The sequence below is a fragment of the Poecilia reticulata genome, chromosome 21 (assembly GCF_904066995.2).
Source record: "Poecilia reticulata chromosome 21, P_reticulata-male-v2, whole genome shotgun sequence".
Classification (NCBI taxonomy): Eukaryota; Metazoa; Chordata; class Actinopteri; order Cyprinodontiformes; family Poeciliidae; genus Poecilia; species Poecilia reticulata.
The window spans coordinates 20,528,607-20,554,916 of NC_088850.1; the positions used below are offsets into that span (position 1 = coordinate 20,528,607).

The 26,310-nt window shown below is 39.7% G+C and overlaps 1 protein-coding gene across 1 annotated transcript; it reads right to left on the reverse strand.

The window, feature by feature from the left end:
• Nucleotides 1-23,673: 23,673 nt before the first annotated feature.
• On the reverse strand, nucleotides 23,674-26,310 carry LOC103457796 (alpha-1-antitrypsin homolog). The gene is made up of 5 exons (XM_008398209.3): nucleotides 26,196-26,310; nucleotides 25,388-25,990; nucleotides 24,818-25,088; nucleotides 24,536-24,683; nucleotides 23,674-24,247 (listed from the first exon to the last, which is right to left on the reverse strand). The coding sequence occupies exons 2-5, from the start codon at nucleotides 25,980-25,982 to the stop codon at nucleotides 24,056-24,058; spliced, it is 1,206 nt and encodes a 401-aa protein (XP_008396431.1). The 5' UTR covers nucleotides 25,983-25,990; nucleotides 26,196-26,310; the 3' UTR covers nucleotides 23,674-24,055.

Sequence of the window (26,310 nt, forward strand, 5' to 3'; positions counted from 1 at the left end):
CCTTGAACTTTCTTCAAGGGCTTGAACTTTCCCACATTTTTTCAGCAGCGCATTTTATTGGGATCTTGACATTAGACTAACACAATGTAGCTAGGTTTATGTGAAGTAGTAGCAACAATGGTGACTAATCTTTAATATATTTTAAAAGCTAAAACATTTTTTTGCGTCTGTCATGAATAAGTGGAAAGTTATTGCTACTTGGCTGGATAAAGTTCATACATTTCTGGAGACACAGGTCTTAAATTCCTGTAATGGTCTTAAAAAGTCTTGAATTTGAGTTGGTGAAACCTGAAGAAACCCTGACCATGAAGATGAAGGGACACAGCAAACATCAAGACGAAGAGAAACTTAAGCATTCCATCTATTTATTTATTTTGTTTTGTTTATTGATTTATGCAGCCCTTTATGAAACAGCCAGTCATGCAGCTTAAGATAATTCAAAAACACAAATAATTTAGCATACAGAAAAAAAAGGAAAAGTTAGTAATCTAGAAAAATTAGCATAGAAAGCCTTCCAGAATAAAGTTGTCTTAGAGTGACCGTATTATGTATTAAATTGACTTTTTAACCTTTATATCATGTTATAAAGTTATTAAACATACATGGAGTATTGCTTTGATTCTTCCATACATGTTGGAGAAATCCTTAAATCCCCCTTGGCAACCATTCAGGATGTAGAAACACGTCATCTATCTGAGCGCTGAAATTTCAACTAAGCTAAACTGCAGCCTCACAGAGCACCTCTCCCCACACCTCCCCTGCTCAGCTCCTTCAAACTAGTGGCAGCAAGTCTGGGTGCCACAACAGAGAAACCCTGGTCGTCCTGATTTTTACATTTACTTCTGAGAAGTAAATATTAACCGGGACAACAACCATAAGGATTTACCATGGAGACCAAAAATGAAAAAATCTGAAGTAGAGGCCAAACTCTATACTTAGTGTGGATTGCTTTTTTTTCCTATGCAGATCCACCCTAAAGTGGCAGCTGGAGCACCTGAGCTCAAACATCTCATCAGGCGACCAGCAGGTGGAGCCAGACGGTGTCTCTTCGCCTGAGTGTTGACCCACATTGGCAGCATCAAGCCAGTTGTTACTGTGCTTTGCATTTTATGTTTCTGGTTTCACATTTTATGCTCCCTCCCCTCTGAGTTTCATTGAGTTTTCAAATTCCCCTTCCGTCTCTGACGGAAAGGAAATCCTGAGTACCAAACCAAGCATATCCTGAAATTCCCTGACCACTCCTCATTAGCAACTCCCCCCTCTACAGAATCCTCCACACCTGCCTGCTATGCTCCTCTGCGATCCATAAGTCTCTCCAAGGCCACCTTACCCTGTGTACCAGTATTCAAACTCTCCACAAACACTTCATCTAAATCCTTGAGACTTGTGATATTCCTGTTGCTTCTGCTCAAAAACCAATCAAGATTTCCACACTTTCCTTGAGTTATAAACAAATATTTTTAACAAGGAGCTGATGAGAGTTGACAGAAAGATCTATGGAGCTAAATAAGATTAACCTGCTGGAAAAGACTTGAAGTTGTGGAAGAGATTCAACATCCAGTTGGACAGAAACCCTAAACATACAGTCAGTATTAGACCTTTAAGTCTTTCATGACTTAACGAGTCATTTGCAGTTTCACTGTGCTGACCGTGTGCACTTTTGATGGTGACATTTGACATTTTGCTTTACACCTAGCGTTTTGTGCGTCCAGTTTACTTTCAAAGTCTATGAGGAGGCGCGTCGAGGGCGCGTCACACGCATCAAATTTGCTCTAGCCGTTCTTTTCAGTTCCCGGTCCTTTTGTCGAAGATGTTGGATGCGTTGAACACTCTCGACACGTCAAACACTCCAAATGGTTCAAATGGCCCCACACTAGATGTGTGAAACAAGCTGCAACGGGCCCTAGACGTGCCTCTAATAGACTTTGAATATAAACCAGATGAACCATAAGATCTTTTTCACTACAAGCACATTCAGTAGGGTACAGGAGGTGGATTGACAGCACCAAGACCCTTCTCCTGGCTCTGATTGTGCATTTTTGCAGACCGCACTAGTACCACCGGGAAGAAGTGGAGGAGTTAGATTTTGTTTCATAGACATGGTGACAGATTTGATGAATAACTTTTACAAAAACTAATTTTTGTAAAAGTTACATACCGCAGCTTTAACTGTGCCCAGTAGTTAGGAAGACATCTAGCCTTTATTGCCCTGAAAAGTTGGTCTAACAGAGTATTTAGTGATGGGTTCGGAAAGGCTGCAACATAACTAAATGTTAAAGATGCCAAAAGAGTATACTTTTTCAAACCCTTTGAAAAGCGCACACACACACACTTGCTTCTGCACTTCAGATTATTAATCAGAAAAACAAGAAATAAGCAGAAGCAGCAAAAAACTGAAAGAGAACGAATGTGTCAGTCCTTTTCTGTGGCCAAAGAAACGCTGCTCAGAATTAATTGATGGCAGAGACACCACAAGGGACAAGCCGACCGTCATGACAAATTGCTGAGCATCAAGTGGAGAACAAAAAGATGGAGGAGCAAAAGTCGGCCCGGCAAATTCATTTTCATTCCGCCGACAACAGCTCATCCCGTTGCTCCGTCAGTCTTTCCGTCACCTGCCCCCGCCGCGTCATTAACTCGCCTTTTAACTGCGACATATAAGATGACATTTAAATATAAATCACGAGCATTAACATTTGCAAACATGAGGGTTTTATGATGGCTCGGTAATGAGGTGCTGTAAATCCCTGGGCCATGGTTCACGGTGCCAGCGGACACATAAACCGCAGAGAGCTCTTTAACAAGGACGCTACGCGGTGGTGCCGCTCCACTTTGCTGTCCCCCCGAGACAGCATTAGAGATCCGGTGAAGCCACAGGATGACTGATTTACACGTGCATTCTGCAGGTAGTGGTAGACGTATATATTCATATACTGTGCCAAATCAGGCCATATGTGTATATCTGAGGCGCGGGAGGACAGTAAATTGCGGCAGGCTTTACTGTTCTTGCTATCGGCAAGAGACTGGAACCTGCATGCGGGAGCTTGGCACAAAATCTATATGAATTCATGCCTACCATTTCATATACCAGTTCCTCCCTAAGATGTGAGAACAAGAACCGTCTTCATGGAGCTACGGAGGCTAGTTAAAGGCATATGCTTGAAAAGGCGGAGATTTTCCTTTTAAATGGGCAGTAATGTAAAATTAACTTTTTTGAGCTTTACACCATGTTATAATGATATTCCCTCATCCAAAACATACCTGGAGTGTTGTCTTGATTATGTCATGCATGTTTGAGAAATCCTTTAATCTCCATGGCAACTACTCAGCTGTGCAAAACGCCTGGGTGGACCTAGCCCCGCCTTCGACAACAAAGCTCCTCCTCTGAGCTGCAGTTCCCAAGCTTCTGCCTCACAGAGCAGCCCTCCCCCACTCAGCTCCTTCAGACTAATCAGCAGCAATTAGCAAACACCTGATAGAACATCTGCTGAGCTCATTATACGCACCCTTATGAAGTTGATTAAAATGTTCTAACTTCATCTTGTATTGTTGAAGCATTTTAAATTAAAAATTATTTGACACAATTGTTGGAATAACCTAATAATGCCATCAAAAATAAATGTAACTGATGACTTTTTAAAAGTTGGTCTTTGTTAAACTAAACAGAGTGCTTAAAAATGTTGATCCACTCACCCAGGGAACTGCTCAGCGTTTTATTGTAAACATTTATTGTAAACGATTTTTGCTATCAGTAGAAATGGCTTTATTGTATTTGGATCAGTGACTTTGGACTTGTACCAGGGAGCATGTTGCAGCCATTATGACGGACAAGTCATCCACAAAACTGACACAGATGCTCTGGCAGGGACAGTCGGGACTGTAAGAGCCAGCAAACAAACTCTGTTGTTCCACCTACTTGATCATGTGCAGCAAGGTACTATTTCAGAAAATGGGACTCCTGACCTTTAAATGTCCTCCTGAAGTTCAAGCTAATAACTCGACAACCACTAGTTGAAGCAGAGAAGTAAGCCTTTGAATCAACTAGGTTTTATTTGGACCTTGAGTAAAGCAGCAAAGAAGATACGCAACAGCTATTTTACTAGGTACGATTTTATAAAACCAGTTTAGATTGATCTTCAATAAGTTTTAGGAAATACTTCTTAGAGACTTTACACCATACGCACATGGTCGCATCATGCAGTTGCTGTAGATTTTGCCAGCTGTAGATCAGTGATCATTGATGTGAATTGTGCTCTGGTGGGCTGAGGTCTGGCGACTGTGAAGCCCATTGAAGGTCCATATTCAAAAGGCCAATTCAGATAATCTGAGTTTAATGGCATTGTGCGTCATCCTGCTGGAAGCAGGAATCAGAAAATGGGTCCAAATCTGGTCATAAAGAGACAGGCATGGTCAGTCGTAATACTTGGGTAAACTATGGTGTTTAAATGATGTTTAGCTGATATCACTAAAGTATCAGCTAAACTAAAGACCCCACTAAACAGTGGCAATAGAAATAGACCCTTTATACTGACAACATTGCCGCTAGCCAGAACCTGTTAGCAATCTGGATTTCTGGAAGTGTGGTGTGTAAATGTGAGGTCTTTTCTACAGAGGACATCTGATGGAGTATGTAGTGTCTGCTGATGCCTTTGCACTTGAGTACAAACAAATGAGACTTGCTAAGGTTCCGAAGGAGCAGTCAGACAATCAATCAGCGCTTAATGGGTAAATGACGATTGTAGAGTCAAGCCACAATCTGTTCTTTTATTGAAGTTTGTTTGATTCCTCCAGTGTTTCCTGGTTACTTGCCACTTTCTTCTGTTCTTCACAGGTTAATGGTTCCTTGATTTCTTTGTCCTTCTGGATGTCCTCACCAGATCTCAGCCCCTATGGTTCATTCCTAGATTCATTCTCTTAACCCCAGACATCATGTGAATCATCCAAAAACCCACATCAAATTTTCCAACTTCTCCAAGATCCAACCATCCTCTTCCTCTTCGCCAATCTGCTCACCAAAATGAGCAAAATGAGAAAAACAACTCAGATTTGGAAACGTCATCAACACAGCTCCCTTTCCTGACCAATTATGTTCTCTCCAGATACGTCTCTTGTCTTGAAGCTCTTCCCGAGCGTACATTCCTTACTGTTGTTGTAAATAAACCTTTTAACTTTTGCCATGGCTCTGTGGTTGATTCTGCATGTGGCTCAGAACACTCCGATCATTACAGAACTGTTTAAATTAGGGCCGGTGTACGCTTTCATGTTACTGCAGATCTGGACTCTATCTGAACGTCATGACAACTGAAAGCATTTTTCAAACTTGTTCAATTTTGGCGACTTTGAATTATATCAGTTTCCTTTTCTTAGCTAACAGGAGGTCTAGTGAGGTCTGCTGTTCTTTAATCCATCTGCTTCAATGTTCAACAAGTGTATTCACACATGGTATTCTCAATAACTTAGCTAGCTCGATAAGCTAACTATCTCTATTAGCTAGCTAGTTCGATAACTTAACTAGCTCTTTAAGTAGCTGGTTCTATTAACTAGCTAGCACAATAACGTAGCTCAATAAACCAGTTAGCTTGATAACCTAAGCTAAATGCTATTATAAATTAAAACAATTCTATATTTCTCAATACTTTTATACATTCAGAAACTGTAACAATATGTTCACTATCAGAGATTGTACAGTGAAGCGATTTGTGAAAGTTTTACTAAGGTACATAATGTCAAAAGTGTAAACAAACACTTTATACTTGCAAATTATTTAGTATAAAGAATAAACAAACGTGAAACCATGAAAACACGAGCAATAAAGTGCAGTTTAGCTGATGCTTGTTAAAAAAAATGCCATTAAGCAGTGGATCAATATTGGAAGACAGGAAGCCTGGGAATTAAACTGATCATGACATCAAGCCAAAGACAGAAAAGGCCTCTGAAGGCTTCCCTTTGGAAGAGCTTTATCCAACTGCAGCATTTTCATTAAGCACTGGACATAATAGATGATCAATTGATTCTCTCCCCCACCACCCACCCTCCTCTTTGCCGTTCCATCTCTCCCAGCATTTCCACTGCTGTCAAAAACCCTGCTCTGTCTCAGAGTTTTTCGACAGCGGTGAGCAATCAAAAGCAAACATTCATCTTGATTATAGTCCACTCTAAGCCCCAGGAACACGATCGTTTTTGTCTATTCATCATGTCACCGCCTCTCAGGAGAAAACGAACACAAGGCATACCATACCAAACCTTTTCCTGTCGTGTTCTCAGGTTTAATACGAGAAAAGAATAAAAGCGGGTTCTCGTGGAAACAGAGGTAAAGGGAAATACGTGACGATTTGCCCTCGGGACGTGTGCTGTTGAAAACACAGTCGTGTTCGAATGTTCTCTGTTGTATCAAGGCACTTCTGAGCTATTATATGTTGACTGCGCTTGAATAGACCGCGGGGTCGGAGCCGCGCCCGCTTACATATACACCGCAGAAAGCGAGAGAACCTGCAGCTCAGAGTGAAGAGAGACCGGATGCAAGTCTTTCATGATTATATAAACGGCAGACGCAATCTCACAGCCACTGGAGTGTCTAAATGTTGAAGAAATAGAAATATAAATGAGGCCTAAGCTCACCTTGCAGGGTTTCTGAAAGGATGCAACGAAGCCTGAATTAGAATTTATGAGCAAGACTCTGCAAAGGAAGGAGGCAGTATTCACCGAGGCTGAAGAGGAAGGCAAAAATTAGGTTTTTCTTTTTTGGCTTTTTCGCAAAATCCCTATAACATAAGGCATCTTTTTCTGCTGGCTCAGTAAAAGTTTGCTATATTTTAGCTCAGTACATTCTGCACCCAGTTTCTAATACACAATTGGATGCAGGTTGTCCGGTTTCACGTTTGCTTATTCTTTATATTTTGGTGATTCTTCTTTGTTCTTCTATTTATGGAATAAATGGAGGTGGTTGCTGAAATTATGAGAACCATCTATAATTTCAACTTCATTTCAAATCAACGGCTAAGAGATTGGAAATTGGACAAAACTGGACTTTTCGACAGGAATTTGATTCCCAACATCCATCTAAACTGGTTTTGAACAGGAAAAGAAAATTAACATTGGACTTCTCAAATTGACTCATATGAAAACTCTATTTATGGAATAACAGTAATTGTTATTCCAGCGTGATCTTGCCATCGCCATGCTTGATGGTTGACACTATGTTTAAAAGCCATACCTCAACTCCTCCGAATATTACTTTCATCAGCCAAAGATCTCAACATTTTCAATCTGAAGGTAAAATACCCAGTTGAGCTAACTGGGCACTGCGATGGTACCCAGAAGTCCAAATGCAGTTGATTCTTCAGACTTGGACTAAAAAATCAACAATGAAAGAATGCTACAGACTGAATCAAAAACAATAAGACACTACCGCTGTATTACTAACCAGTGATAAAGCCTCTTGAAGTGGGTTTCTCTTCAACCCCAACCTTAACCTGCTTTAACCTGTGGCTTAATATGGCTCCCTGAAGTAAATGGTAGCTATTTGCAGTAATAAATCATTGGCTTTCCCTTCTGAATCTGTAAGTCTCAATTGGTATGATTGTGTCTAAACAATATCATATTGAAGTGATGTTCCCCTGTTAGCTCAGGGGGAAGGATTTTTTCCTTGGGCCAAAATCTTTTTACTAATTTAAATAATAAACTGAACCTGACTGCATTGTTTAGCAACAAACATTATGGAAGTTATGTAGTTGACTTTGAATCTCTTTGTATGAGTGGATTTAATTTACTATAAATTGCTATTTGTTGGTAGAGCTGTTGCCTTGCAGCAAGAAGGTTCTGGGTTCGATTCCCGGCCCCGGTCTTTCTGCATGGAAGTTTGCATGTTCTCTCTTTGCATGCGTGGGTTTTCTCCGGGTACTCCGGTTTCCTCCCACAGTCCAAAAAAACATGAGTGTCAGGTTAATTGGCCTCTCTAAATTGCCCCTAGGTGTGAGTGTGTGTGTGTGCATGGTTGTGTGTCCTGTGTGTCTTTGTGTTGCCTTGCGACAGATTGGCAACCTGTCCAGGGTGACCCCGCCTCCTGCCCGGTACGCTAGCTGGAGATAGGCACCAGCAACCCTCCCGACCCCACTGAGGGACAAGGGTGCAAGAAAATGGATGGATGGATGGATGGATGGATGGTTTTTTTGTGTAAAGTGTCTTAAAGATCTCGAATGGGTGGGATATAAACTGAATTGAATTGTAATAGTTATGCTCTAGCATGTAGACAAGCAGCAACTGACATCTGTTTTCTTCAGCTTTAAGCAGTGTTTGGTATTTTCGTGTCTAATACAAACTAAGGGCTAATTAACTGCATCGTCACACTTAGAGGATCTTTCTATCAATATTCAAATCCATATGGCGTGTTGGTTGTTCTGCATAATGCAGGGCAGCTTTACAGCTGGTAATTTACCCATAATCTAACACTATGTGGACACTTACAGCGTTATTAATTATCTAGTTTGACCTTAATAATATAATGATGATAAGAAATAGATGCGAGGCAATCATGGATCATATCCAACCAAACTGGATGTGTTAGCCATTTTAGATATGGCATATTAATATGTATGAGTTTCGACTTATTATTATAACAACACATCAATAAGAAATATTTTTTCTTTGGTCAGATTGAGGTCTGAATACATTCTGCTTTGCTCTAATCGCTTTGTTTTACATTTGGTGTTGGAAAAATCTGTCAAAATCTGTTTGGAAAGCAGAGTTTGGGTTAGAGGAAGCATATGTTGCTAAATATGTATTTACTTATATGTGTATATGGGTAGAAGAAATAATAGCCAGCTGGTTACATGGTTGCAATGCAGAAATGTTGGGTTCTGGTTAGTTCAGAAGTCTGGAAACGTCTCAACCCAAACTAAAGTTGTTGGAAAAACCTAAATTTGCCAACTGCTCTTAGCAATGAAACATGCCAAAGTATCCCGTCAAAAATGTCTGAATGAATCCTTTTTTATTTTTTAGATTTTGTATACCAGTGGTATCAGGACGTTCAGCACAGCTCCCAACGTCAGGAATCAAACCTCAGACTGCTGCATCAACAACCTACAGCGACTGTTCATTGAGCACCACTACCACATCATAAAACACACCATAAGCTATAGCTTTTGAAAGTTCAACAAGATGCTAACTGTCAAAAGTAAGGGGAAAAAACACTGCTTCTTCCACCTACTGGAGTTAGGGCCTGGTGAGGAACTTCCGCCTTGCTAAGTCATGATTTTGTAATCACTGAGTGCTTTGACAGTTCCACCCCCAAAACTTTGAGCTTTAAGATTCAGATTTCGGACTGGAAACAGAATCCGCTAACAGCTATCAGGACAGTTTGGCAGCTAATTATTTTTGCAGGATACAAAGCTAACAAGCTAGATATGGGGCAGAGTGGGGAAAATGAAGCTGATTATTTTATTTATTTTTTTTACTTAGATGAGCACAAATGATACAGGAGTAAAACAAAAACCTCTGTCTTTATTTCAGGATATTTCCTTTCAATGGAAACAGTAAGAATGCAGCCAGAAATAAGAATATGACTTCATGAAAAAAGTGGTCTAATTCAACTTTTACAGGTTAAACTTGAGCATTATTTTGAGCAAACCTAAAGAAAACTTTAAATTATACATACAGGTCCTTCTCAAAAAATTTGCATATTGTGATAAAGTTCATTATTTTCCATAATGTAATGATAAAAATTTAATTGTCATATATTTTAGATTCATTGCACACCAACTGAAATATTTCAGGTCTTTTATTGTTTTTATTTATTGAAGACTGGGGAGAAGGAAATGCCAAAATGCCAGAAGTCCAGTGTCAAGTACCCACAGTCAGTGATGGTCTGGGGAGCCATGTCAGCTGCTGGTGTTGGTCCACTGTGTTTTATGAAGGGCAGGGTCAATGCAGCAGCTATCAGGAGATTTTGGAGCACTTCATGCTTCCATCTGCTGAAAAGCTTTATGGAGATGAAGATTTAATTTTTCAACACATCCTGGCACCTGCTCACAGTGCCAAAATCACTGATATTACTGACCATGGTGTTACTGTGCTCAATTGGCCTGCCAACTCTCCTGACCTGAACCCCATAGAGAATCTGTGGGATATTGTGAAGAGAAAGTTGAGAGACGCAAGATCCAAAACTCTGGATGAGCTTAAGGCCATCGAAGCATCTTGGGCCTCCATAACACCTCAACAGAGCCACAGGCTGATTGTCTCCATGCCGCATTGAAGGCTGCAAAAGGATTCCTGACCAAGTATTGAGTGCATAACTGAACATAATTATTTGAAGGTTGACTTTTTTGGTATTAAAACACTTTTCTTTTATTGGTTGGATGAAATATACTAATTTTTTGAGACAGGGATTTTGGGTTTTCATGAGCTGTATGTTTTATTTTTATCATTACATTATGGAAAATAATGAACTTTATCACAATATGCTAATTTTTTGAGAATGACATATATATATATATATATATATATATATATATATATATATATATATATATATATATATATATATATATATATATCAAGTCACAAACCGGTAATGATCAGAATATTTGAATAAAAACAGTACAACTATGGCAAGCTCACGTGTTTTTTGTCTACAAGTAATTACTATATCCCTTTTTATGTCCTCTTATTATTATTTTTTTATTATTATTAATTATTTTTATGTGATTTGGAGTAAGAGTTTATAATGAAGTTTGTCTATTTAACTACATTTAAATTCTTGAAGTTGCTGACATGTAGGGTTAGAATCACCTAACCGCTAACCTGTACCCTATTAGGCTAACCGCTACTAGCAATGCTAACAAAACAAACCCCCAACTATTTCCCAGCATTTTATTACTGTAGCAACCTGTCACTACATGAAACTGTATATTACTATGATTTGTGAAAGACTTTGACAAGTAAACATTTCATCAACACCGCTATCTCAGTTCGTTTTTTGAAGGCTAGGGAAGAAGCTAACAGCTCCCAAAATTGACTCCTGAATTCAGGGGGGGGGTAATTCTCCAGGCCGACAGCTAATGTTTTAGCTTGAACGATAAGACGTCTGACAACTAATTGGAAGCCTTGACAATGAGAGCAATAAAGTGCAGCTTAACTGATGATAAAAAATGCCATTAAACAGCGGGTCAATAGCGGAAGACAAGTCGTCCAAGTAATAAAGTAATCACGGCGTCAACCGGAGACGGACCCGGCCTCGGAAGGCTTCCTTCTTGGCAGAGCTTTACCCGACTGCAGCATTTCCAGTCCTGCATGGCTCTCTTAAAGACGCACACGACAAAACCCTCCAGGGAGGAAAAGTTTGTTTGTCGACACCTGCAGAGCTTCTCGAGATGATTCCGCGTGTTATTACTGATTGCCTCAATCAGACAGGCTGTAGGAGGAGGAATACAGATATAAATATAGGCTGTGTGTGTGTGTGTGTATGTGTGTGTGTGTGTGTGTGTGTGTGTGTGTGTGTGTGTGTGTGTGTGTGTGTGTGTGTGTGTGTGTGTGTGTGTGTGTGTGTGTGTGTGTGCCCGTCTGTGTCAAGCCAGCAGCAATTTCATCATGCATTAAATGTGATGGATGAGCCACAGAGTGCTGCACACCTCTGAGCTGATGGTGTAAAAAAAAAAAAAAAAAAATTACAGTAAACACTTGTTTGAAGACTCTGCAGGACTGATGCGTTGTGACGGGGGAATAATAATGAAATGCAGCTGTTGTTCTCTTCCCACTGACCTGAATTGATACATTACAAAGCGAGACGTTCAGTCAGTCAGTCAATCCTCAAGCGCGGCGGCTCTTTCTGCTCCCGACTCGTGACGTCTAATCCCATTTGTCAGCGGCGACGGCTGATTTAAGATTTTTAGGGTCATGGCGTCGTGCCGCACGTTTGAAACGCTTCGACAAGGCACCCGCCGCCACCGCTTCTCCACGTGCATAAGCGCCGTGTTTCAGTTTAGTGACAGACTTTAGACTGTCACTGTGACTAACTGTAATAAGACATCACAACTACGCTGAAACGCAGTCGGCTCTTTTTTTTTTGGCGAGGCCTCCGACGTTAAAGGCGATGGGGTTTGCGCGTTCCCGTTTGACAACAGGATATAGGAGCAGACAAGACAATAAACATGATCAGTTTGCTTTTATGTGTGTGTGTTTGATGCAGACTCCCTCTGTTAGCCTGACTCTCGCCGGCTTGCTTTGATAGTTGGTTAACAAGGTGATGCCCGTTCGTTTCGTGTTAAGTGGATGCCTCTTCGTCGGTTTCGCAGAGCGGGTTTCAGCGTCAACTCCTACGTGTTGTGTGGGTCAGCAGTGTCCTTCTGGCTAATGACTATTATGTCTGCTAGCATCTTGCTCTTTATTCCTGCACTACTTCTTATTGAGATTAAGACCTTTAAAGCAGGATTTCATCTCTCCTGTGATAACAAACTGTTATTCTTTGTAAAACGTGACGTCGCCCCACCGTTTTCCCTTCACTCCTATCGCTCGCGCTGCCCATGGGGGACAAAAATGGAACCCTATTTTTTTTGTGGGGAGTGGAGAGTCGCCTCCCCCCCCTCTCTCTTCCCTCGTTGAATGTGTTTTCCCTGGCAGAGAGTGGCGCACAGATAGCACACACAGATGAGGACGGATGATAGCAGAGCGGGCCTTGCCATGACCTTCCTGAGCATTCAGCTCGTTTGACTTTGATGTGTAAAGTAGAGCGCGGAGCGAACGGAGGAGCGGCTTCGCTTTAATTTTGGTCTGAATTACGAACTCGGATGAGAGCAGCATTGAGTGAACAATGACGAGGATGGCGAGACGTCCGCCTGCTGCTCCCGTGACACAACAGTGCCCCCTGTTGGTTTGTGTGTGCAGGCAGAAGAGAGGACTGGCTTTAACTGCCTCAGTTTGAGCAGAAAATACACATTTACTCCTGGTGAAAATGGGTAAAAAAAAAAAAAGCCTCAAAATAAATTCTTACTTTGGTGTGGTATCTCTCTCGGAAACAGTTATGGAAAGAGAAATCTAACTTTTACTTTGAGTGCACCTATTCAGTGAGGGACAAATTGCAGAGTGAAAAACAAATCTTTTTTCAGAAAGCACTTAGGGTCATCACTGCTGGACGCTATTGATCTGAAGATATACGAACGACACATTTGCTATGTTACATTGGACTTCCTGTTTCCCAGGGATACACAGTACAGTGTACACTTCTTTGTAAAATTACACACAATATTATTGCTCAGCTGATTAATCAGCTCAATGGTGATGAAGTGATTACTGGAAGAATTGTCAACTTATTTAGCAATCAATTAATCGTTAACTTAAGACTAAAAATAGGCAATTTCCTGAAAAAAATGACACACTGAGAGCTGTAAGAATAGCCACATGTTAAAATGGCTCAGTCAAAGTCCAGACATAAATCCAATGGGCAAATTTGCAAGTTGCTCTTTGCAGACCCTCTATCTCCAATCTAACCAAGTTGGCAAACATTTTTGTATCTAGATGTGGAAAACTTGCAGAAACAGTGGCTTGCAAAAGTATTCACACCCCATATGGTGTCACTTTACCACCACAAACAAGAATATATTTCATTTGAATTTAACGTGAAAGACCAACAGAGTGGCATGCACTTGTTAAGTGGAAAGAAAATGATTACTTGTTGGAAATGATTCAAAACATTTCTAACATTTGCTGTTTGCAAAAAGAAAAGTATTCAGACCCTTTTTCTGCCTCCAACCTGGTGACTGCACTGTATTTGTGCTCTGCATAAACGTGGTCTTTATGGAAGAGTGGCAAGAAGAAAGCCATTGTTCAAAGGAAACTATAACTTTCTTTCCACTTCACAATTGTAGACCACTTTGTGTTTGCGCTGTGTTTGTTACATTCAATTCCAATAGAATATATTCATGTTTGCAGTTTTAATATGGAAAATGTGGTATGAACACTGGTTCAGGTCAGTGTAAATAACCTGGGTAACTTGCAGCTGTGAGCCTAGTTCATGGTGGTTCTGAAAAGCATAAACATGCAGGGTTCAAACCCGCACTTTTCAAATAATATGTGTAAAACAATTAGAAAAACTATCTAGTATTCTCCTCAATCGCAACAAAAATGCACTATTCTGTTTGGGTCTATCACAACAAAGCACAATGACGGATTTGGTTGTAGCATGACAAAATGGAGGAAGAGTTCGTGGGAATACGCATATACATACACTTTTGCATTTGCTGCTTTCTTCTTTATGGATGCCAAAAGCACAAACATCTCTCCTCTGGCTCTCCACAGGCTGATCCTCTTTGCTTTCATCTCTGGTCTGAAAATGACACGTAATTATCGATTAGAACGGCTCACCCTCTATTCAACCTCCCGCTCTGTTGCTTTTCTTCAGAGAAGAACGCACCGGCATACTGCCTTCTGCAGCATTTCATCATGTAGAATGAAAAGAAACAAACTCACCAAAAAAAAAAAAAAAAACAAAGTTTCACAGGAAACATTGTCGTCTCTTGATGCTTCAGTTAATTTAGGAAGTGGCTTAGGAAGATTATCAGCAATGGCTTTGAAATCTCCACGTTTATTTGGTGGATCTTAATTTCATGATCATTCTTAACGACCTGAAGTCACACAACAGATGTTAAGGTATAATGTGTGCTATTTTGCCCGTTTCTATGGAAACCAAAATGCCATGTCATTTTTTCCCATGTAAATAAGCCATCTTGTGAAAAGGCATTTGCAGATTTCCTCCGTTTTTGATTCTTTACCAAACCTAAAAATGTCATAGCAAACAAATGTCTTTTTGTTTCTTTCTTTTTTTTAAATCAGTCAGATATGAAGTCCCAAATGCAATTTTTAAAGAGTGATTTAATTATTGAGAGGGTAAGGATAGGGGAAATTTTACTTTATTTAATTGTTTTTATTGTTTAAGGGTTAGGGACGTTTACAAAGAGACACCGTTGCCCTTATTCTTAATGAGTAAAAACTGTCTAGTGCTGTAAAGCTCCAAAATTCAAGAACCTCCACTCTAAAAATTCTCTGTTCTATAGATAAATTAAGCAACAAAAATGTCTAAATTGAAATATTAGAATATAGAAAAATGTAAATTTTTAAGACAAAAAAACTTTTTAAAATTAAAAATCCCAAACATATGGAAAAGGAAGAAATAACATGCAGCTTGGAGCTTAACAACAAAATAAAAGAACAGAAAAGAATTATAATTTGATGTTTCAACCACCTTTTTTTTACCTTTTTATTTAAAAACATATTTCAGGTTTTTATTCATTTTCAAAAATGTTTCAATGTTTTTTGAGGAGAGGTGTGCGATACTACATCGTTATCGGTACATAAAGGGACCAAATTGGCAATACTGATACAGATACTTTTTAATCATTTAAGTTTGTTATATTATCAAACTTCTATTACATTTTTTTGTGCTTTTTCTTTTTGAATTATTTTTGTTAAAACCTAAGAGATCATTTGTCTATGAAATACTTTAATAACACATCGACGTGTTAAGCAGAAGGAATCGAAAACAAAAAGTTCTGTGCATTTTTTTTTTCAAAATAAACAATTTATAAAAATGTAGAATTTTAAAGAAAGCATCTGTGTTTGGTAGAAAATAACTACAGTACAAAAACACAAATTTTAAGAGGGAATCTGAAGCTAAAGTAAGATAGATGCTAACATTCATACCAAGTTAGCATCGATCCGATACTGATATCAACTTGGTGTCAATATTTTAGATCAATCTGCCCACATCTATTTTTTAGGCTGCTTAGCCCACTTTATGTTTTCAGGTAGATTCTGTCAAAGTGATTTCTCACTTGAAACCTGGGTGTGGCTTGCAAAGCTAGTTTCCTTCAAAATGTCGCTAATCAGGGTCAACTTCTGATTTAACAGTTAGGGCGATTACTTTTTCTCATGGAAGCAGGTTTGTTTGGATAGCCTTCTTCTTTTAATTAATTAAATTACTTGATGATAATCCAAAGCATATAAAACTGTGAGAAAAAAGAAATCTGGAAGAATTTTCACCGCCCCGGGCTCTGTCTCTGCTTAGAGACACGGTAAGGAATTGAAAGCTAACCAGAAAGGTCTGAGAGGAGAAATTAAGAGTCGTTTATTCTCAGCCGTTGCAACACCTTAGCTCTTAGGTGTTCAAAATGCTGCTAGGTGTCTCCTTGCCTATAACTCATTCACACTGTGTTGCTCCAGCAAATCTCATTTAAGCTCTCTTTGTCCCCTGAAGACAATTGTGAAATACCAAGTAACAAATAAAGAACAAAAAACTCCAAATGTCAGCAAAGTTTTAGAGTTAATCTATTATTAAAAGTATGCGGATCTTTTTAGGTATAAATAGAAATATGTGACAGTGCCATCCCGCTCTGGAAACGGCTGCCTTTTTCTAAGAATCGTTGTCCAAACAAGCAGAACGCAGTTCCTCCATTATTCAGCCGCCTGATCATTCCTGCTAACAGCTGATTAAATCATCACTGTTCACCGTTTCATCTACTGTGAGATCGCATAATGACTGAATCTCAGCAGAACGGTTTGTGGGGTTGGCAGAAGTGTAAAGAGCAGCTATTTAGTCGGCGGGGGTTGAGCGGAGGAAATTTAGCGGGAGAGTTTATTGATGTATCAGTAAATTCAGCCAAAGCTCTGCTCCATGAAACAGCTTAGAGGAAATCGTTGAATCCTCCATGTCAAACTGTTAGACAACAGGCTCAGGTTAGCATTTTCAAGCCTGACATGGAGAATTGTCAGTAGCGATCCCAGTGAAGCTCATGTTTAGCCTTCCTCTTTCGCCCCGAGATTGAATAATTGATAGTGTTACCCAAACTTCTCCACTTAGCTATTATTACCTGTTCAGAATTATATGATGGATTCAGAAACTTTGCGTATCTAAGATTTGCTGTCGTGGTTTTGTTTAAAGGGTTTCAGACCTTGTTTTCATCTGATGCTAGCTTCTGCTAGCAGAGTTAGCGCTAGGTTTGCACATTAACAACAGTCTGAATTGAATTTAAGCCTGGACTATGACTAGAGTTAGGGTTAGCACAATCCGCTGTAGCTCTAGGTGCATGTCTAGGATTAGGGTTGTTGACCTGTTAAAAGGTAGACCGAGTTTGAACTCTCTTTTAGAATATTGTCTAGTAAATAAAAAGAAATTAAGTTATCTTCCTGTGAACTCTGAACTGCTACTTCACAGATTTTCTCAGCTGTGAATCTTTGCAGCTTTCCAGAGTCATGTTTATTTCTTGGTAGATTCTGGATGCCTCAGATATTGTTTCATAATCTGCTTCATGATGTGTCCTAGTTTAAGTTTATCAACCACACAAAATCCCATTAAAACCCATTGAAGCTCCTAGTTATGATGTTACTAAATGTGACCTTAAGGAGTATGACTACATTCACAACGTCCCTTTATTAAAAATAATACGTTACGCCTGACGACGGCTATAACTAAATGTCCCTTATACCCATAACAATAGCATGAACTCATGTAATCATTGCGTAACATGTAACAATCAGGTGTATTGTTCCGCATCACCTCCTGCTAACCTGCCGTCGCCGTGACGATCTCTGTGTTTCTGTGTGGCTGCGCATAAAGCTCAGTCTGAACGTAAACCGGTGTTGAAAGAAACACTCCATCAGCATCACTTTGTTTTATAGAGCCGCTCTTGATTAAACACATGCAGATGTAGATTATGAGAGTCCGTTCAGTCACGACTGAATAAATAGAGACTCAGACGCTCAGAGGGACGGAAATGCAGGTCTCCTCTGATGTTAGGTGAGCAACTATTGCATAGCAGCCCTTTGTTGACCAACTATGTAACCTCTAAGGGGCAACTGGACTTTATTTAGGACTGTCAGGGGAAAGGCTACTGACTTTTTTTTTTAGTTTTAAGTGGAGAAAATGTTTTATTTCACACTAGGGCACTGCTTTGTCCAGAGGTCTGCGGCTTTTACCTTCCAAACTGTCATTTTTTCCCTTCGGTCCAGCTAAATAAAAGTTGTTTTTGAGCCAGTAATGTAACATGATCGGTTTAAAAAGGACAACTTATAAACTTGATCAACATCCACTAGGAAATGTGTTGATATTCTTAAAGAGATGTAAAAGAAGGATGTTGTGAATATTTTGAGGAAAATATTAAAGGACAAGTATTATGTAAAATATTTTTTTTTTAGCTTTACATCATGTTATACCATTATTCCCCTCATCAGAAACATACTTTGAGTGTTGATTTCATTCTTTCATGCATGTTTGAGAAATCCTTTAATCTCCGTGGCAACCATTCAGGTTTGTGAAATGGTAGAAGAACCAAGCGCCACCTTTGAGACACAGCTCCGGGAAACACTTCTGCCTCATAGAATCCCCACAACTCCCCCACTCAGCTCCTTCAGACTAGCCAGCAGCAATTAGCAAACACCTGGTGGAACTGCACATCTGCTGAGCTCATTATAGAAGCTGCTTCTCAGTCCAGTGTTCTGATGAATGTTTGTAAAGACTTTATAGAAGAATGTTATTGTGACGACTTTCTGAATGCGCAGTATCGGAAAGAGCTGGAGCTTCTTAAAGAGACAGAAGCCCAATTTGAAGGTGTTAAATTAAGTCATGTTTGATATATACAGCATACACAGCATGTCACTTTCTGTTGAATCTGAAATTCAATGCAATTACTCTGTGACAAAACCTGCATTTGTTCTTATGTCCATCCATTTTCTTTACACCCATTAGCTGGTTCTTTAATCAGTAAAATCATACAAGGACACTGTCAATTTTTTTATTTTTTTTTTGCGTATTTTAGGCTGGTAGGCTGCTATGACCAAATAGGTGGGAGACAAGCCTCCTTCAAAACATTTGTGGAAAATCGTTATATCAAACTACATTCCTCTGGAAAGTGTCAGATTCAATATAAACCCTAAAAAAGACAGGGTGGTAGGATGTTGGTTGGTTGCTACATATCTTAAATGATTTGCAAGTGCACTGTAAAAATGACAAATAAAATAGAATGTTCAAATAAAAGTTCTTTATTATTTTTATCCACGTGACTAAGAGCCGTTGTGAAAGGTCAAAAGAGCCGCTTATGGCTCTGGTTTATCGCGTATAAATCCAGCTGCCAAGATGGAGTTTATCAGAAAAACACAAAAATAAAACAAAGTGATATAACATACAAGGCTCTAAGTGGAGCCTTTTGGAGGAAGAGAGAGCTGCATTGCTGAAATTTGGACTCTTATCTGGAGCTTCAACTGCTGGTTTGAACAAACAGAATTGATGAAGTTGTGTCTCACTCCTTAGATCACGGCTGTCTGCATCTGTTCTGACTGTAACGCGTGAGCCGAACACCACAATGGCTGATGGGAGGAACCTGTCTCGTCCCGTCACTCCAGAAACGTACATATTTCTTAGGTCTGTTGTTGCCTCCCTTTCAACTGTCTTCAAACGTACCAATGACAAATTTAAGATGCAGTGATATTCAAGAGCTTCAAGCTCCCTACTGCTGCGTTGGTGCTAATTTTGACGACATAATAATGTTCAGATCATGTGAGAAACCTTGAATCTGAATTCTTCAATCTCCTTTGTAATGAAAAGCACATGATTGCATTTCATTAAATAAAAAAATTAAAAAAAAACATAGATAATTAACACGTGGAAAACAACATACAGTATGTGTGATGATATCATATGGTGGAGGATCAAACAGAATGTTTTTCTTGGCTCTTCAGATCACAGCGGTGGGTGATCCGACTGTGACAAAAAAACGTGGCTACCTCACCAGTTTATGCTTTTCTTATCTTTTTCCATGGCCCCGTCTGTCAGTCGGTCTCACCCACCCACCGTCACGTCCCATGAGAGCAGCGGAGGGAAGTAACTGGCGCTAAAGGCTCACGAATGCGCGTCCCAAACACAAGAGGAAATGCATTATAGATGCCCACTTCACCATGTGTCACACCTTGCCTTCATTTGCATGCCTTCCACGTATTTGATCTGCCGTGTGCATCGATAACACCCAGAGCAGAGAGATCTGAGAGAGACGCTCAGTAACACATGGAGGGGAGTCGCAGGGCTCGGAAATAACGAATTTATTCGGAACAACGAATGTTGAGTTTGAGGAGTTCGACAGACGGTTCGGGAACTGGATTTGGACCGTCGCTGTGTATTCAAGAAGTTATTTTACAGACGATCAAAGTGAACACAATGAAATATTGGCAAACAATGAGCATCTAACACAAAGCAACAGGAGATGTGTTTCCGTTGATCATGAAATTGCTCAAATTGGAGTTGCGAAAATACAAACACATAATGGGAACGTCAATTTGGAAAACATGTTTTTCGATAAAAAAAAATTTTGCGCTAGAATGAGGTGGCATTTCAACCATATTTCACAAAACTGCAACGAAAACATTAGCCGAGTTTCTATTTGACAATTCGAAAATAGATTTGCTTAATGGAAGCACAGCAACTAAAGGGAAAAAAACCCCTCCTTTTTCAATAAAAAGTGTTTACGCTAGATGAGGTAGGGTTTTTTTTTTGGCAGGGTCAAAGTTTAATTTATTTCGTAAAACTGCTACGAAAACACTTTATTTGCATCTCATGAGTCACGTGGTGAACAACAGGATGTTGCCACTGATGCAAACCACGAAGAAGACAACAGGAAGTAGTTGGAGGGTGATGGTGCAGCATGCTTTTAAAGACTTATTTTATGACTTATTGCTTGAACAAACTTTATTACGTTTCTTATGTAATAGAAATGCTTGAACTGCAGAATTGTTTTTTACAGACATTAGTGGAGTAGCTATTGACAAAAAAATTTGCACATTTGTAATGGACAATGTAGATTTCAGTTGCATGCAAGAATAATAAGATCAGAAATTACTTGACACGATGATGTGTTTAGGGGAAAGCTAGTTATGTGGCTTTAATATTTGTGGTCGCTAGAATGAACAGTAGAGATAACACAGTCTTATTTATGAAAATTGTTTGATATCTGTGTGGTTCTCTACAGAAGAACATGGATAGAAAATAAGAAATACCACGAATAAGTAATGACTGAACAAAGCAACAGTGGAATGAACGAAAATAGCTAGTAGTAATGCAAATTAACATGACTCGGTTATACCAACATATAAGCAGTTAGCATATACACAACTGACCCGCAAACATTTCGTTACACGAAACTACATGAACCATAAAGTTTTACATAAAATGCTCACATATGCAATACTGACTTTTTTATGAGGCATGCTGACACAGCCACAATGTCTGCACCACACCTCTAAAGTTATGAAACTTGGCACACAATAAAAACAAAACCCCGATGCGCTGTCTCAGCCAGACGTACCAATCTTAGCTTCTGATTGAATATATCAGTTGTCCATCAAATTGCACAATCGAATTGGCCGTCATCCTTCTTCACACGATGTTCAGTTTTATTTGCACGTTTTAGGTTTACATCGTTTTCGATCGAAAGTTTTTTGGGGTTTTTTTTAACTTGGTTTATTTTGAGGAGCAGTTAACTTGACTTATTCATTTTTTTCTAATTGTTCAAAATTAGATCAGCACCCTTCTTCAAATGCATACTCTCACATTTGCCAAAACTGTTGTGTTCAAGTCCCAGTTTCAAGGATCTGAATGGAAAAAGAATCAATTTAAATATTTTAATTTATCTGAATGATGTGAGTTTTGTAATGGAAGTTTTGGACCCAGCAGTTTGGCTTTTCGCTTTAGCAGGTTTAATTACAGAATCCAAACTCAAATGAATCAAAATCCAAAAAACATTCTTATGGATGAAACCATTATTTGATTCTTACTAAATTCTAAATTTTGCCTTTAAAATCTAAAAAAAAAACACACACACGTACACAAAACAACCTAAAAACAACAAAAACAAAACAAAAAAAGCAATTTCACCCAGAGTCATACATGTCTTACTGATCTTTTATTTATTTTTTTGTTTTTGTTTTATTGCAGAACAGTGTGTGTGCATCCTAACATGGGAGCCAAAGTGTTGCAGTTGTGTAAAGGGCTAGCAGAAGAGCTTCTATTGACAGGTCAAAGGGCGAAGAGTCATGTGAGGCCGATGGCCATCAGGTTACGCATACTGTCTTTGCTGACACCACTCAAAATCTCTTACTCAATGGGTCAAGTGAAGGGATTGGTGATTTCTTTGTGTAGTGGAAAGATTTAAAATGGAAAAATACTGAACTTCTCTTGGGAATGAGCCAAACCCATTTTTTGGAGCAAACTGAAGAAATTAATTCAAATATTGTTGAAATGTCTTGGTGGACGTCATTAAAGTATAGGTTATGTTCATTATGACATATTTTGCAAAGTGTAACAAAAACCCAGTAGTTATCAACGTGTTTATTATGTATTTTTCTAATTCTTCGTCCATCAAAAGAAACAATTTTCATCTCAAAAGGCCACAGATGACGTGCTGGAAAACCACTGGAATAAGATTTGTCGATCGGAAACGTCGTACTTCTGGTGTAAACAAGCGATTCTGGTTCAAAATCACCTTTGGGAACCGGAAACCTAACAGAAATCTGTTTGGTATCCTGAAGAGCTCTCGGGACAAGATATTTCCTCAAAATCTTATAAATTTGGAGAAACTTTGGAGGGATGAGTGACCAAATAATCAACAGTTAAAATATTGGATGTTGAGAAAATCCAATCAAAGAAGTTAAATCAAAAAAGCTTCGACATTTAAGGCGATGCGTTGCATAGTGATGGTGTGGGCAACTTGGGCAACTAGCCGACATTAAGAACTTAACTTACCGCATGTTTTCCCTCCGTCTCTGTCTGTCCACTTAATGTCTTATTTCTCTAAATTGGGTCAATAATGACAACATCTTTGAAAAGAAGAAGGTTCAACAAGGTGTTTGACGTTGTTCACACTTATCTGACTGACTTTTTGCAGCTTCATTTTGCCTTTTATTTTGCTTTTTACAGATTTGTTTTTCAGAATTAAAGGCACAAATTTATCACTTTATAGGTGAGAAAAGCTTTGATGTGACTTGTCATAGTCATAGTCTGTTTCGTTTTACATCACAAAAACCTTGCATTTTAACAAAGCTTTACACTTTTTGCATCAGTCTCCCCCACATTTATTTATATCTCTATTAATATTGTGTGAAAAGCCTTAAAAATAATTTTTTTTCCAGTGCAGTAGTTTAATTTATTTCTAGGTTTTTTTTTTTTTCAATTTTAGATTTGACTATTGTTAATGTTAATTCATTTTAAGGTGTTTTCACATCTTTTCCACATATGCCAATAAGTGAGGAACGTAGTCTGCCTGTCAGATAGTTTTAATAAATGATAATCTGCAATTAGCAGGCAGTTTGTGTTCACACATGCTTGACCATGCAGAGGAAAAATCATTACAAAGCAACACGATATGAACAATCAGTGTAAACACATTTTTTTTTTTTTTGTTAGCCACGTTCGTTTATTGGACAGCATCTGCACTCTGGTTGACGGAGTGGAGGATAAAGAAGAAGTCAATAAATCTTTGTCCATATTCAGATGTCTCACAAATAAGATGGGACATTGGCCACACTGAAACTTTGCCTGTGATCCATTTTGTTCCCTAGGAAAAATCCAGTTCCCTCCCAATTCCCAGAACTTTCATTGTAAACAATGATGGAAAGCAATAAACCAGAAAGAAAAACTTAAAATTCCAGTTGTTTTTATAACTAGTTTTTATTTCAGTTCACATTGAGCCCTGCTGAAATACCAGTAGAGCGATAACACGTCGCTTTAATGTGTTAGTGGATGCTGCATTGACAGATGTTTTAGTCATTAATTCATCTCTTGAAACAGTCAATGAGAGAATGATCTATCATGACGGGTGAAAGACATTTATCAACCGGGGCAGATGACAAATGATACCAAATGTTTTATGGTGACAGAAGGATTAATGGAAGCACATTCCTGTTCCTTGTAGATAGGTTTATTGTCTTATTCACACCCCTTCACTTGTCATTTATTGAATCCACTTAATATCGCGAAGTCATAATCGGCGTCCCGAAGCCACTGAAACACGTCTACATGCCACCAGAGTCTTTACGCAGCCGTTGGGTTGCTGATCTTGCCTGCGAAGATGATACTCCTCGTCGAGTGCTCGACGATGAAGACCAGGAAGGGACGGTTGAGCCTCACGTCGACGGGGAGGCTCATTGGCATGATTTCGATGGTGGTGGCGGCGGCTGCTTCCGTGCCTGTTTCATCCACACTCAGCACAGCCTGGTGAGAGACCTGCAGGGAGGGGGAAAGGAAACGGTCAACGCTTTGTTGCTATTTGTCTTAGCTAACTGTCTTGTTCTTGTGTCCACTCATTATCATTGCCACCCTGGGCAAGTGCCCTGACTTATTTTAACAAGAATTAATGGAAGTGGGCAGCAATTAGTTTCAGTATATAAAAAAGTGTGTGTGTTTCAGAATAATTTTAGTTTGGTGTCGTTTAATGCAGAAACCAAAGAAAAGCAACTCAGTACTGGATCCCAGAAGGGAAAAACTGGTGGTCATATGCGGAGGACAATCTACCTTTGAGACTTTAAGCTTGATTTCTTCGGATATGGCAGAGAAATCAGCCATGTCACTGTAGGCCTCCGTTATTCCCATTTCCTTTAGAGCCTCATCCATCGAGGTTTCAACGGAGATGGAGAATTTTGGCATATAGAGGTTCAGGTTGCTGTAGAACAAAAGATCTTGAATTATGCAACACTTGCCTACAACACTTGATACATCATCCACTGTGCCATGATGTTCCTCGACACCGTGGTTCACGATTCTAAGAAAAACAAGCGGAACTGATCTTCTTCTTACTTCTTGTAGAGACTGTCGTGCCAGTGCCTCAAGTAGTCCTTATTGATGAAGCCCTCAACCACCTCCATCTTGTTTTCATCAGGCAGAACAATCAGCATGGATGTGTTGCCCTTGTAGGGCAGTGAGACGATGGTGGTGTGGTTGTCATGGTCCTGATAGTAATCAAAACGTCCCATCTTCTTCATCATGTCCACCTCAACTTTGGTGTTTTCATTCACATGGAAGTCCGCCTTCTCTGTTAGGTTTTTGTCGAAGGGCCTCTCCCACCGTCCTGTATGACACAATAAAGGAAAATGAGAGCAATACAAACATTTTACAGTGATTGTGAGCTTGTGTATTTGGTTGCTTCAGGTTGCTGTCAGGTATGACTGTTTGTGTGTATGATTGGTACCTGTATGTGTATCTTGCCTTTTGCCCAATGACTGCTGGAGATACTCACCAGCCCCCCTGTGACCCTTCAATGGTTAACAGGTGTAGATAATGGATGGATGAATTTTCTCTAGTGTCGTAACTGGCATGGTCCGACTCTTAAAATATGTCAATCGAATGAGGATTGTTCTGTATGCTTACCTCTGAAGTAGACATAGTTGATCAGCACCAAAGCCATTGAAGGGTCCAAGTCCTTCACAATATCCTTAATCTTGTCTTGGGTTTTTGAGGCCACGTGTCTGTTGATCTCACTCACAGCTTCAGAGGGGTTGGAGAAGTCAACTTTGAAGACCTCGCCAGCGTAGTGATTCTGAATGCCCGTCAGGAACGCCTGCAGAGGATTGAGATCATTGCGCACTGCAACAGAGTTGCCAAGGTGCAGCTTCTGCTCCTGCTGGCTTTGGCCAAGCATTTGGAAAAGGTGGCTGTAGGCCTCATTGACCCGTGCCTGGACTAAGTCGGCATAGCCCAGGCTGGAGAACAGCTGGGCATGGGTCTTGCCGCGGGCCCCTGTGGACAGCATGGACAGAGCGGCGGAGAGGCCCAGGGGCGACATGAAGATGTTTTTTCCGGGAGCGGTTCTACCATTTATGTTTCTGTAGAGGGCAAAGGCGAAGTCGGCGTTGGGAGAGGAAATAAGATGGCATTTCATGTCCTCATGGTGGAGGTGGTGATCGGCTCGGGCCACAGCCAGCAGCAGGGCTGCCAGAGTGCAACTAGCAAAGATACCATGCATCTCAGAACCTAGCAAGGAGAAAACAAGTCAGCTATGTTAAACACAGAAGGGCAAAGCAGTTGTTTCTGAGAAGCAACATTAATACAATCAGCAGGGTAATTGACTCTACCTTCCTACAGCTAAAACAAGCATCCAAAGCTATTTCTTTTATTGAAATTTGCCTTTAAGATTAAACTAGTTGTACTGCTGATCTCAATAAAGTGACTTGCTTACCTTTACTGTCCTCTCTGCAGCAGAAGGCTTGTGAGAGATTCCCAGTTTTTATAGAGGAGCTCAGAGAAACAGCTGACAGTTTGGTCAAAAATTAACCAGGAATCAGCCTCCCTTG